The following is a 15,293-nucleotide window of genomic DNA, read 5'->3' as shown; positions in this document are numbered from 1 at the left end:
TTGGCTTGTTCACATATCTCCCCTTTTTTATAAAAGGACATGGTTGAAAACTGTTCCAGAGCCACTGCTGTTTCATCAGTGAAAAGTACATCATGAAATGCCTCTCCCTGTTCAATCCATTGAAAAAAGAACAGGAGCATAAAGTGTCTGATGGTCATAAATTATATTAATTTAGGAACACATCAGAGATATTTTTTAACTGCACTGCATCAGAGAGAATCAGTATAGCTTCTGGGAAATACATTTTTCCTGCATCAAACTTTAACTCGTTCAGAGCACCCTACCTTACAAACTCCAAGCGTTTCATTTTGAGCTGAAGACCCTCACACCTCTTTTCAGCATGGAATAAACCTATTACTTGTTCCTTTGCGGACTACACAGGCTGATGTGGCTACCCACCTTAAGTAGTGTTATACAGTGATAATAAACGTGGGTAATGTCATCCTCATTAAACAATGTGCTTATCACGCAAATTCTGCTTAACTTAAGATTAGACACGAGAAGTAGTCTGAATCACTTTACCCGTCCTCGCCGAACCTGAAAATACTACAAGATTATATATCTTGATATATTATATGAACTACTATTAGATTATAAATATTATATTCCCTACTAATCAAATTCTAAAAGTATGCTTTTGTTTACTCCGATAACGAGCGTAGTCATGGAGGGCTTCTCAGATAGTTGGGCATTCAGATAGATTGCTAGGCGAAAGGATTTGAAAATATATTTTGTTAAAGCAAGTCAGTTTTTTGCAACACATAAAAGACATTTTTCCAAGAAAGATCTGATGACGAAGAAGAAAAACCACCCGTTTTTAGCACATAAAAAGTGGTTATTAACTATTGAAACCTGTTTTTATAGCTTTTAAAGTCATGCAATGTCTAACTTTAACAGTAACACATCATTATATCTCATTTTTGATTTCTCGTTTGCCCAGCCTGAGGGGGGGTCTGCTCTCATTGAAAGCTGACACTCCTCCATACACTTAAGTGAAAAATTAATAACGCCAATGTCGCCAATTATAAACGTCGTATTTATAATTTGTTGATAATAAGTTCTCTAAAGCTTTCTCAGTCAAGTATGATAATTTACCTAGGGAGCTGTGTAAGCATGTATACAGTAGGCAGCAAAAGATAGCTAAACAGGGAAGAAAATGCTTTCAGAGAAAATGTTTAAGGTGTGAAGAATACAGATCCCCAATTCAATTTCAGCCTAAACCTGTCCCCACACACCCTGCCCCCACTGCGATTAGACAAAGCACTGAAATCTTTAGAGTAGATGATCAGGTGTTTTGCAGGCATAGTACGTAATTCAGGCTTTATGAATTCACCTGGGATTCGATTAATTAGGGTTATTAATTATTCATAAAGCCTGAATTACGTACTATGCCTACATCTGCAAAACACATTCGCTAATTAATGCTACTACACTTTCTTGGGCATGTTTTTTTAGGCAAAAACCAGGCTAACAGACTTGTTTTATGTTCTTCCTAAGATTGTTAAGTGCAGTGTCAAAATGTTTCCAAAGAAAGGATTCATATAAAAGGCAGTGACTTCACTGTCCTGAGGCATGTGGGTGTGTGGCAGCAAAGATTTAGCCTTTGTCACTAATGAAATCACTAGATAACGACATATAGAAATCCCTACATTACAAACTCCAGGCATTTCATTTTGTCTATTGCTACAATATTGACAGCAGTGTAGTTACAAGGAACATGTCAAATCGCAAACACGTTTTTAATTAAATGCCTTTATTGATTCACAATCTGACAATGCAACGGAAATCGTTATCTTTGTCTTCTAAGCATCGTAATTAACTTTAAGCATAGCTTTCTTACCATTTTGATTTATTTTTTATACCATCATTAAACAAAGCAGGAGTGCATTGTACTTCCTCTTGGGATCAAACATGGAAAGGTTAGATTGTAATCCTTTTTATTTTTAAAATAACTTTTAGAAAAGTGTAATCTATACAAAAAAAGTTGTATTTATTTAATACCACTTGATAGTTATATTAATAGAGATAAGAATTTAGCTTGATACTGTTTAGACTTTTAATCATTTTAAACTGTATTACAGCATCTTACACATTAAACATGAAAAAGTCTGTATATTTTATAAAAGCAAGATTACTCATCTGGACAGTATAAAGCAAGAATGCTTTATAGCGTTTGTAATCACTATTCTTGCAAGTACAAACACAACGTAAACTGGAATGCTACAGAACCCTAAACCGACAATACACACTAGCCGAATATACTGTAGCTGTGTCAGTCTTCTGTGATTTGAACATCATTGGGTGCTGTTTTTAAAAAGTTGTTGAGTAAAGAAAATGAATTTTCCTGCTGAATGAAAACAGGAAATAAAGAAAGGGTTTCAGAAATCAAACAAAGCTTTATTCCCATGTTTACAGTCTGGGTAATTGGAGACTGCGCTGTTCTGCTTCCTATGGTTCTTATCTCACAAAGCCGTATTGAGCAATATTTCTCGTGTTGTGAACGTGTGTACACAGCATTCCCCCAGTGTTTCCTGTTAGTGCGTAATTATGCATCGGTGAAAAACCTGTGGTTTACAAAAAGAGAATTATCTCACTGATAGTTTTATGTAGAGGCTTAAGTCGAGGTCTTTAAAATGCATTTTGTGATATTTAGAAATACCAACAAATTCAATATAGTGTCAATAATATTTATTATCAGTAATAATATCAGTAGCAGTTTGAAATAATTCATTGTTATTACTAAATGACTTAACTTCAAACATGTTGTGATATTTAGAAATATAAAAAATGTCAATAATGTAATGTCCATAATATTTGCTATTTTAGTTTTTCTAAAAATGTTAATTTGTTAAAAGAAAACTCATGGTGACTGCAGGGTTTGAACTGCAGACCTCAGACATATAAGGTAGATGCTTTAGCCATCATACCACAGACAGTCACATGGAAAGTAGTGAAACAGCCGTACACATATCAATAGAAAGTCTTATAGTACTAGTATAGTTTGTGCTACAGTATATGTATATAATTATACCGTTATTAATTTGTTTAGATATACGCCATTCCATATTATATTCCCTGTTAATCAAATTCTTAAAAGTATGCTTTTGTTTAATCCGATAATGAGCAAATTCACAGAAGAGGTTAAAAGACTATCACTTTTCACAAAGTATATAAACTTAATATGGTCAGAAGGAGCATGTAAAAACATTTCCAAAATAATCACATGTAAGACTTTGATGCTTAAAATGTTTAGGGAGAAAGCGGAATGCTGGTGTGTATTTTTTCTTTAAAATACCAATACCAGGCATATACAGTACATAATATATTTATGTTCTTAAATTAATATAATTTATGGCCATTAGATGCTTTATGCTCCTCTTCTTTTTATGCTCAGCTACTAAAATTGCCCTTTAGTTGTAAAATTCCATATAAAAAGTCAATACTAAGCGGATTAAAATGCGCACAGTAAAGAGATTAAATTATTAAATCTTTTCACTAACGACCAATGCACCACGAGTGCCCCTGTTGGTCATTTTGGCCAGTCAATCACGTACCGTGGTACGGGTTTGTACCGCACAGTTTGAATGGCTGCATCTGTATTAGTGGTGAACAGAACAGAGTGATGAAGCCAATTCATAGATGGGGATTATTAGGAGGCCATCATTGGTAAGGGCCCATGGAAAATTTGGCCAGGACACCAGAGTTACACTCCTACTCTTTTCAAAACACACCCTGGGATTTTTAATGACCACAGAGAGTCAGGACCTTAGTTTTATGCAGTGGTGGATTAAGGTGATCAGAGGCCCCTAGGCTACACGTTGTGTAGCTCCCCCCATCCCGATACCAGAAAGAAGCGAGATAAAATACTGTAATAATTCAGTGACATGTTCGGAGTAAGAGCCTGATACCGCCGATTCAAACGAAATGTAATGCAGCACATGCAAGGAACACACAGGTACACAGGAAGCCCAAATACACACAAACTACAAAAGGCTGTAATGTAAGTACAACAGTGCAACCAATAAATCAGATTAACAGCCAATCTGCGGGCTGACAACAGAAATCATATGCACGCTTGCTTTGAAACCGATGATACACAACAACAAGATCAGCACAGCAGAGGCCAGTGACCACCCTGTCTCAAATCAGTCAATACGCTGCATCGACAATTAGATATTTTTCTATTTAGGCTTTCAAGGGATCAAACTCGCTGATAACATTGAGGACACCCATGAAGTTCCCGTTGTCAGGGCGCCCGAACGTTTCGCTGTGTCCCCTAAAAGGCAACTGCAACCACCCTTTTCAAGACGTTAGTCCAATACTCATATTCATTGTCAAACTGTCTTTTTAGTTCTGAATCTATTAGACCATTATCAGCACAGCACATAATGTATGCAATCATAGCCTTTCTATGGCTCTCTAACACTCCGTGTTCAGCCAAGCGTGTGGCGGCATTTTTCAAGTCAGTATAGCCTACGGTTAGTCCGGACTGATTATCACTGTCCCCAAATAATTTACATGTGAACTGCGTCTTTCGAAGGGGAATACAGTAGCCATTCTCTTGACATACACTTGCCATTTCTGAGTTCTCTTTTGAAGAGGGTTTTAGAGAAATTCCTCTTTTGGTGTTTATGTTGTCTTTCCGATGCTGCAACATCCGCGTCTCAGTTTTGACACGATTTCGGGCCCAATCTAGCCTTCTGTTAAACTATTTTACCCCAGCATGCTGGGTCCGAGTTATAGGAAGCAGGTAGCTCCATGGCAGCAGGTGCAACAGCCATTGTGATGACTAATTGGGCTTGTGGAGATGGTGGCAGATGGTGGTAGTGTTTCGGATGGCTCTGCCTCTGACTTGTGTTCCTTTGATTCCGTTGCGAGAGCTTACTCATCCTCATGATCGGCGTTGATATAGTTTGCACCCAGGCTAGCTGCAGCTAACTTTTCAACCGCGGTTGCTGTAGCACTGGTTGTAATGTTAGCCGTAAACTCAGGACAGGGGTCCGGCTCGGCAAACTTGAAATAACCAGTCAATCTGGGGATGTTTTTAAGTAGATTCTGCTCACACTGCTCTTTTAACTGCCATGCTTTAAGTTTATGCGCCACACTATCATATTTTCTATTGCACATTTTCTTGAGATCACCCAATGAATCCGCCAAAATAAATTTGAACTGCAAACCCACTGAATCTAACCAATCATTAGTTCACAAATGATTCAACATTTTTATGGACTAATGGGGGCCCACAGGTCAATTTAAAATTAATCCAGGGCCCCTAGGCTACAGCCTATGCTAGCCTGTTCGTTAATCCACCCCTGATTTTACATCTCAGGAGGGTGCCTTCTTACAGTATAGTGTCCCCATCACTATACTGGGGCATTAAGACCCACATAGGCCAGAGGGTGAGCACCTTCTGCCGGTCCCACTAACACCTCTTCCAGCAGCAACCTTAGTTTTTCCCAGGAGGTCTCCCATCCAGGTACTGACCAGGTTCACACCTGCTTAGCTTCAGTGGGTTGCCAGTTGTGTATTGCAGGGTGACATGGCTGCTGGGAAAACAAATCAAGTTTTCTGTGCATACACACATAAAAAAAATCAAATATGTGTTTCTGTCCAATTTCATGGATACAGTACCTATGGAGTCTTACAGCCCCAAGAGTTATCAAACCTGTTATGCCAAAGGGCCCGTCCCCCAGTTTCTGACAGACCCAGGGTTGTTGTACCACTCTCACTGTAAGGTGCGTGTAAGCTACATTATAAGTCCTGTTATGGTATCTTATTACTTTATTTTAAACATTGATTTACCTTATGATTTATAAATCATAAAAGCTTATAAATATGAGATAATATATTAGATATATTAGAATATGTTATGTTAATATTTATATTTTAAGTTATATAAAATGAATATAATAAATGTTGTACCAAGGTAGAACTAGACATTTTTATCATATACTGTCTGAAATGACAGCTGCAGTGTATAGTGCAACATTTCTAACAGGTTCTACATTCCCCTTCCCCCTTCAATATGGCAATTAAAAAAAAACACAGCCTAAAATTTCACTTAAACTTTATAAAACTGTGAAAACATGTCAGGCCTCATGAGGATATTACTATTCCTTCTTTTAATCTAACAGTTTGAATCATCCAATTATTATTCATCTCAACTCAATCTTACAATCCCATTTTTAAAGACATTTTTCGCACTTCTACAAAGACGTGAATAATCAGGTCAACTGTTCCTTTTCACAATACAAGCCAGGAACAAACAGAAGAATTTAATTTCATGGATAAAACAAGCACATAAGAAATATCCCAGACCAACAGGTACTGTACCTCTTCAGTAAATGTTTTTTTAATACAAGATGAGAATAGCCCCCCTAAGTCAACAACGTCTCATCCAAACAGAAAAGCACCTGCCTTGAGAGTTCTAACACCAGCTGGCAAGTGGCAGGATATAAATTATTTCTGGAATACATATAGATTTCATAAGTTAATTTTATGCATTTTACATGCAGTACCTTGAATCTAAATTCTCCTCATTAATTGCTACCAAAAGCAACAATACTTAGCTGTGAAACCCTTAGTGAATTACCTTTGTGTCCTTTAAAGTGTTTTTACAATGGCTTTGAGTAAGAATACTGAAGCACAAAGATAATCACCAAGGACCCAAACCAAAACAAGTACTTGAAATACATGAAAAATGAAGGAAAAGAAAAAAACAGACTATTAGGAACTACCTATTAAGTGAAATTTTGTGCTCACATTTTTAAACAACACTACTTACCTTTATGGTGGCCTGCTGCTGACACCGATTTCCCCCAAAGGGATATCATGTAGATAATTAGAAGTAGTTTCCCTTTTGTTGCTTTCTGTGTATATCTATTACTCATCCTAGGAAAACAGATTAAAAAAGAAAACATATGTACCATTACTTTTAGTTTTAAAGGAAGAATCAATATAAACCATTTCAAGATCTGAAAATTGTATCTTGAATGAGAAGACTTCATAGTATACTGTTTTTCTCAATATGTTTACCTAAATAATAGACTAATACAGGCAGGCATCTCCCATAAGTAACCAGAAGTAAATTATATTCAAATTTAAGCAACATTAGTATTTTGTAAATTGATCACTTCCAAAGCAATTACTTCCAGTGTAAAATTTGTTTCACTTTTACTAATGTCAAACGCCAACCGATTTTCTGAGATTTTCTTGGGACAAAATAGTAATTTCATGTGCTTTAACTATACCTCTTTAATTATTGTCTTATGCTAGATTTACACTCTTAAACTTTTACACATACTTTCAGACTAGAAAATAAAGCAAATTTAGATCTGGATCAAGATTGTTGGAAAACATATCCTGTTCTACTTTTGAATTCTGACAAACATGTATTCAAATATTTGTAAGAATGCATAGCTTTGAATATCTTTTCAAATCATTTTTAATACACATTATTTGATGTTTTGTCTTTAGTTAAGCATGATGATATTTAATGTAATGTCAAGATTTTTTTAATTATCACAAGATGTCCTACAGAGCTGATGCACAGTTGTTCAGAGGTCAGCCAAATAAGAATCTGTATTTTTGATCCCGAACTGCTCCTTGCTGGAATATTGCAATATATTAATCTCAGCTTCATGGGGCTGGACATGCTGCTTGAGTCCAGACGTAACTCGCAGGCTGTCTAGGGACATAGCTGGGGGGAATTATATCAGATCCTTATCAGTATTCTGCAGGATGTTGCTGTGAAATGGAAAATATCTGGTCATATTCCCTAAGGGGAGCCCTGGGCTACTTAACACTCTGCCCAGTAGGTTTGAACCACTTTTATAATAGATTGTGTGGGTAACAATGAAAGGTTTAAAGATATAGTCATTAAAGACTCCTGCTATTGCAATATGTTTTCATATTAATCATTGTTTAAATTGTCTTTAAGAAAAAAATAATCTAAAAGTTGGCACAATAAAATCCCAAAACATTCTTTGCAATCTATCATTTCACTTTTGAATAATCCAGTGTCTTTTGATTAAAAATATCATCTTAGTATTATTGGAAGTCAAACAGGTAGGCCTTTTAAACATACCACTTGTGTAACAAAAAATATACATTGTACAGTATGTAATATTTTATGTTGTTATGGCGTGAAGAATTACATTATTCCAGTAATGATTTTATGTTGACAGATAAACCAACAGACTTCAGATTGTGTTTTCTACTGGAAGAAACTCTAGTGGGAAGCAGAGCATACAGAGAAATTTCCTAGAGATCACAGGGAGAACATGCAAAATCCATAAAGAAAGCAAAGTACTGTAGTTCCAAATGAAATCCAAGAGTTGAGAGGCAGCACCAATAAACACTAAACCAGTGTCACCCTATATTGTGCTGGCAGGTCAACTGGGCTTTGAATTGGAGCGTTTAACTTTTCTTGCTTCACTATACTGAATTTCAGGACACATGTGAAGGCAAAACTACTAATCTCAATAAGATCACACCCGAAGAAAGCTCCACTGCCAAAACGTTGTGTATTCTTTCTTATGTTTTTAGCATGGAATAAACCTTTTGCTTGTTCCAAAACTTCTAATCTGTAGGCGGGAATAAATGTAAAGGAAATTAAACATTTCTGTGCCATCAAGAACTTCCCCTTTAATAATGCCATATTAAGACATTAAGGAAAAACTTGAGAGTCCCATATAAAAATGTTCTCCCACACTGAAGACTGGTTATCATAATATAATAATAATAATCTAAGCCTGGAATCAGTCTATGTGGAGGGAGTGTTAACAAATAAGTTTCCCTAACCTGAAACATATTTCCCACTGCCTATTTCAAAGTTCAGAGGGTGACTGTACTCAGTCTAAAGTTGCACTAAACTCTAAAGGAACACAGCATATACTGTACGAAACTGAGAATTGATCTAATGTTCAAAATGCTGCGTCTTATCAGTTGGATTAGTTGCACCTGTCAAAGTTAATATACTTAAAATGCATTCTGCACCATTTATTGTCATTACCAATGTAATGCTTTTTTAAACAAATAAGTTGCACCTCTCTCCCCTGCCTCTGTATTTATCCTATGCTAAATGGCTGTAAAATGTTTACCCTTCATTATGGCTTAATGAGCCTATGAATGAAAAATCAAATGTGACCATATTTTTATTATTCTTTAATATTTTCTTAATTATAAATAGATTTCAGTGTTAATACAGAATGCAGCACATTCAGTCATTTAAAGTAAATTGCATGGCTTCTCAGTGTATCTAGTAACAGTCTCTTGCACTATTTTAATAATATGCACCGTGCACACTGTATGCAATTTTACTGTTTTTCATTTCTGTACTGTATAAAGTAATCCAGGTGTAAAATTTATAAAGTTTGTCAAATGAAAATTGCTATAACATTTTCATATTGCATTTTTTCTTACTTTTACACTGTATTTTATGTAATGCATTTATGCATTTAATGTGTGAAAATGGCTGACTTGCAGCCAACATGTATGTTAAGACATTACGTTTTGTGATAATACAGTTTACGTGTACAATACAAATGTACAGTAATTCTTCACATTAAACCGAATTAATATACAGTATGACATAACTTGACAGTACTATTTATAATTCTTACATTATGAAACATATGGTTAATATCCAGTACAGTGCCAAAGTGCAGTATATAGAACTTAAATGTGAAGGGAGAAAATTGTTGGGAACCAAGTAGACAACTTCATATGGACCATCGCTTTCAACAATCATAGACCGATATGTCCAAAAATAGACCAGAGTATTTTTTTAAACAAATTAGATTTGGACCACAAATCTAACCAAATTCCATTATGTCAGGGTCCTTATAATGAAGTTTTACTGTAATCAGATAGCCTTTCATCATACTGTACATGTTTACCTTAGCCCACCTGCAGCTAGGCAAACACCTCAAAAACCTGAAGATTGGTTGCATTGATCTCATAGATAAGAATCACAAAGAATGCCCGTATGGCATACTGTATGCTACCAAGGTCAGTAAAATTAGCATGCTGTACTAATGTGGATTTTTAGTATAGTTAACTAGTAATCATGATTAACAGGGAAATGTACCCTGGGCTATCCTGGGCTTAATAAATAATGTATAAACAGTATATTCCTACAGTAGCTTTCTAATGTGTGAACCTTAGTTAAATAGCACACTTGTGTAAGTACAATGGATTCCCTAGTACAAAATATTATCAGGATTAAAACACAATATACACATATTTTGAAGGTCCAAGCCTAATCCCATTAATATAGAAAAAAATGTCTTTAAAATATGGACTGGGAAAAATGTCAGACATTTTTACTACAGTATGTGGGGTAATTTTAAAGACAATATTAAAAGAAGGGGAGTTATGTATACAGGAAAATGTAGTCAAAGGGAAAAGATAGAAGACAGGAAGTAAAGGAAAATAGACAAAGCAAAAGAGTTTAACGGTGAGGCAGGAGTTTCATATAATGGAACACTAAGACAAACTAGATAACTAGGAAAATTAATGGTGACGTACCATTTATATGTATAACATGACTTGGAAAAATAATCTCTGATTAGTTTGAAACATCACATGACCATAGAGTTCAGATGTCATACAGATGCAGCCATTCAAAACAAGCGGGCGATACTGCATTATTTTGCGGTGCGCTTTACGCAGTCTACCGCGAGTTACCGTAAATTCTCGTATAGTACCTCAAGTAAAATAATAGTATCTGGAATTTCCGCAAGGTGGAGCTAATAAAGCAGAACTTCTCATGTTTGAGCTGTCACCATCAAAGTCTTTAACGAAGATTTTACTAATAGTATTAATAATGAATGACCTTGGACAAGCTGTAAACTCAAAGTATTGCCCTGGTTCACATTCTTTTTTCATTGACCGTCTTTGTAAAAGTAACACCACAGCATTTCGCAATCACGCATTTGTTTCCAATCATGCAAAGTACAGTAATTTTTGAGAATCTCCGATTCACCATGCCTTTCACATGCTCATAAAAGAGATTGATTTAGGAACATAAACATATTACTCTATGCAAACTGTACTGTATACAGTATGTATATGTATATTTAATGTCTTCACTGTGCCCGTTTAAGTATTGAATATTTATATGGAATTTTACCACTGAAGGGAAATCTAAGTAGCTGAGCATAAAAAGAATAGGAGCATACTGTAACGCGTGTGAAGGCCATAAACGATATTAATTTTGGAACATAAACATACAGTATAAGGCTGGTCTCGGTACTTTAAAGAAAAAATACACACCAGTATTCCATTTCTCCCTAAACATTTTAAGCATCAAAGTCTTTAACTAACGTGAGTCAACAAGCATACTTTTAGAATTTGCTTAAAAGGGAATATAATATGGAATCACGTATCTAGAAATTAATAAAGAAATTAATAACAATATAATTATATTCATGTACCACAACACAAGCCAGAATCCAGCTGGAGCCATTACTTTTTTTAACAAACATTTCTTTGAAAAAATAAAACGTTTCCCTGGGTCAGAGATTAAATAAAACTTCACTCGCACCAAACAAATTTATATTTCTAAATATCACAACATGATAGAATTTAAGTCATTTTAATTACAATGAACAGTCACTTATGCGTTACAATATAAACAACCTCATTCCTTTGGTGCTTTCCTCCCACCCCAACACACTTCCTATCCCCAGGACTATTAACGACAACTTTTCCATCCTACAGGATGATCCCTCCATTGGGGCCCTCTTTTCTGACCGCCCCATCATCTCATATCGCAGACCACTTAATCTGCATAACCTTCTTGTTCACAACTCCCTTGACTGCCCTCAGCAACCATCCACACCAGGAACTTTCCCTTGCAACAGAGCTCGCTGTATCACCTGCAAGTACATATCTAACACCACTCATTCAAGGCCCCTCAGGACATTTCCAGATCACCCAGATGGCATCTTGTACCTCCAGCAACCTTATTTACTGTATCTCTTGCAGTAAATGCCCAGCCATCTACTGTACATTGGAGAAACAGGAAGGAGACTGGGAGACCACTTCAGAGAACATGTTAGGGCTGTGAAGATTAAAGATCTCTCCAAGCCCATTGTTTCTCATTTCACCTCTGATGGCCATGATCACAGTAATCCATCTGTGTTCTCAAAGATGGTTTTCCGAACTCATACATCAGAAAGACTACAGAAACTAAAATTATCCTGCAGCTAGGATCACACCTTCCCCCTTCTCTTAACGAAAGACTACTTTTCTTCTAAATTCTCTCTATTCATTGTAGGTTTAATTTCAAACCTATATTCACCTATTCTGACTTCATACCTCCTGATTGGCCACTCTTTCTGTCCCCTGCTCCCACAACTCGCTTCTCCTCTCTCCCAGCTTTTGTTTTTCTTCTACATTACCTTTGCTTACTGCCCTGTCTTTCTCACAACTGAAGAAGGCTCCACGGCCGAAACGCTTTGTTTTCTTTCTTCTCTTTTCAGCATGGAATAAACCTATTACTTGTTCCTATACAAAAAGGTATTATCTATAATGAAAAGATATTCATTATCTATATTTCAATAGTACATAAATATTACTACTGAGAATCATCATTAATATGATTTACTTAACAAAATATATTGTAAAATGGAGGGTTATAGAAATGGAGAAAATCAGAAAATGATCGAGGGGATTAGTCAATAATAAAATAAATATTCATAACCCCCAACTTGTGGTTTGTGGAAGATTTCTGCTATGGGTGTACGGAGTGGTTGTTGTAGTTAGAGGCACGTGAATTCTTTGTTCCCTGGCGCAGCTTTGGTGAATAGTGTAATAATTCAGACACTTACTTAAAGAAATATTTCATGACAGTGACAGTGACACGCACTACTCTACACACAACATAAACATACAACATACACGTTACTGTATTTACATGTTTACTGACAAGGCGTCTTAGAGTCCTTTGTCTAAATCACCCAGAAATCCCTAGCCTGCTACCAAGTATTTGACTCCTAAATAATGTCTACATAGGAGACTGTAAGATGCCTTATAAACTAAATAGAAATGAAACTTTGATTAAATCTCTCTCTCTCTCTATCCCAGTTGCCACAAAGTAAACAGGAGGTAATTTTAAACTGAGGGATTCTTTACTCAGGAACTCCTAGTTCCTTAAAACCTACAGTATAGCAAGCTCTCTTTAGTAATGTTCAAATACATACAGTAGCTCCAATTGGGTTTTTCAGATGATCATGAAGTATGTACAGGAGTCCAAGAGGTTAGTCCTCAGCTAAGCAGGTTAAGCCAAATTATGACTAAAATACTCCATAATCTTTTCAGTACACTTATTTCTTGGATGTTGTTATTCCTAGTGAAATATTGTTTTGAGTTTTTAACTCAAAGTTAGGGAGATTGTTTTCTAAAAACAACAGCATCCAATCACAGTCCTAATGTTCATATAAAAACTCCCAAAAATAGAAATATCCTAATTACACATACAGTAAGACTTCTGTGGCACAGGAAAGGCTGTACTCATTAAATGGTAGTAATATTCCCATATTGCTGCACAGCAGGGGGAAGCCACATTGCATGGAAACATTTCTATACATAAATTGTATGCATAAATATATACTGTATTTTTCCTTTGCATGGAAAATAAAATGGAAAGCTTTTAGCATGCCTTAATTTTGTGTGTGACTATATGGTTTTATGTTTAATACATGTTTTTCTATCATGGAATATGCCTCACAGATACATGCATAATGAATGCTGTGATTAGTGCAGACAGAAAAAGGTCCATATTGTTTTAATAACAGATAAATCAAAGAGCTGTCCTGCATCAATGTAGACTGATTATCTACATTGGTTGTTTTGATCATATTAAGACTGAGTCTTGCATCTAATAAAGTAAAAAACAATAAAAAGAAAAAATCTGAAATAACTTAATAATACTAGTGATTAATTTCAATAGAATGATTTTCAAGCCACTGTATTATACACCAATGTATATATGGAGACACTTGTTGTACTTTTTTAGTTTATTATTCTAAATGCATATAAATGCACAGAGCTATAATCCTCACATCCCCAAGTATTTTGGAATACTAAATCAAAATTACTTCTGAGATATTTTTGTTGAATTCTGAATAATCTTAAGAGAAGCATATTATTGACATACGTATGTAAATGCTATGTACTGTAACATGGATATAGAAAATAACTCGGAAATCAGTGATCATAATCCTAAAACTGTGCTATACTGCAGCTCATTCTTATTAAAAATCACATCTTATATATTATTCAGAAAAGTGGTGGCTTGAAGACGTCTATATCTGATATGATTTTTGATAAGAGATTTCAACTTGATATTCAATGTGATCTACATACAGTACAGTCTCCAATATTCAACTATAGAGCTACAAACATTATGTATGGCACTTCAGAAATTAATTCAAGAAATACATTCTGCAGGTGGACTGCCCCACTGTCAATGGTATTCCACATACATTATAATAATAAAAGTTTGCATTTAAATAAGCAACACTGGCAAATCATGTTATAGCCTATTATTCATTGAAATGATTGCAATGTAACTGAGCATCATAGAAATCTAGCGTTCTATATATATGAAAAATAAAGAATAAGATTATGTGATACTAATTAAATGTTTAAGTGTCACTTTAATTAGATGATATTCACATTCATAACTGTGATGCATTTCAGTAACATTAACTATTACATAAGCACTATGTCACTTAACTAATGAGAGAGTTGATTGGACACAGTTAAAACTTGTGATTGAATTTGTTGAATGTAACAGCATCCATCAAAGATTTATTGCTACCAAAAGTGGCCACTACAGACCAGCCTGTAAGGTCACAGTATACCCACTATTGATGACTGATGTTATTCAGCTTGATGAAGTTTTGCACGTTGCATCTTTTCAATAACTTTTAAGTGAATGTTCTCCAGAAATGATCATTTTCCTGATAATAACTGAATTTGTTGACATTATACAGTAAGTAGATATGTTTCTTTTGACATTTGGTTATATGATAAAAAATGTAAACTAAATATACAATTTTGGGTAGAAAACACTCAGCGTACTGTATACCATGCTTCGATACATTACTATCAAGCTGTTGTGTATCAATAAATGAAACAAGGGGCTTAAATGTAAAAAGATTATTTTTAGCAAAAAAAGGGTTCTTATTTTTATTGCAATATTTGCACTTCAATAAACATAGGGAAACAAAGTATCATGGTAATACTATTAAAATAAGATATAATCACAGCAGCTGTGTAGA

General features: G+C 35.1%; 1 protein-coding gene across 2 annotated transcripts in view; it reads right to left on the bottom strand.

The window, feature by feature from the left end:
• Positions 1 to 15,293, bottom strand: part of tafa2 (TAFA chemokine like family member 2) — a 122,040-nt gene that overhangs the window by 35,540 nt on the left and 71,207 nt on the right. For both annotated transcript variants that reach the window (XM_015352952.2, XM_015352953.2), the window contains one exon: positions 6,785 to 6,891. In XM_015352952.2, coding sequence (XP_015208438.1) covers positions 6,785 to 6,890 — 106 coding nt within the window. In that variant the 5' untranslated portion in view covers position 6,891. The remainder of the gene's footprint in view (positions 1 to 6,784; positions 6,892 to 15,293) is intronic.

The sequence above is a fragment of the Lepisosteus oculatus genome, chromosome 7 (assembly GCF_040954835.1).
Source record: "Lepisosteus oculatus isolate fLepOcu1 chromosome 7, fLepOcu1.hap2, whole genome shotgun sequence".
NCBI classification, from domain to species: Eukaryota; Metazoa; Chordata; class Actinopteri; order Semionotiformes; family Lepisosteidae; genus Lepisosteus; species Lepisosteus oculatus.
The sequence above is the reverse complement of the archived record's forward strand: the minus strand, read 5'-3'. Positions and strand labels throughout refer to the sequence as shown.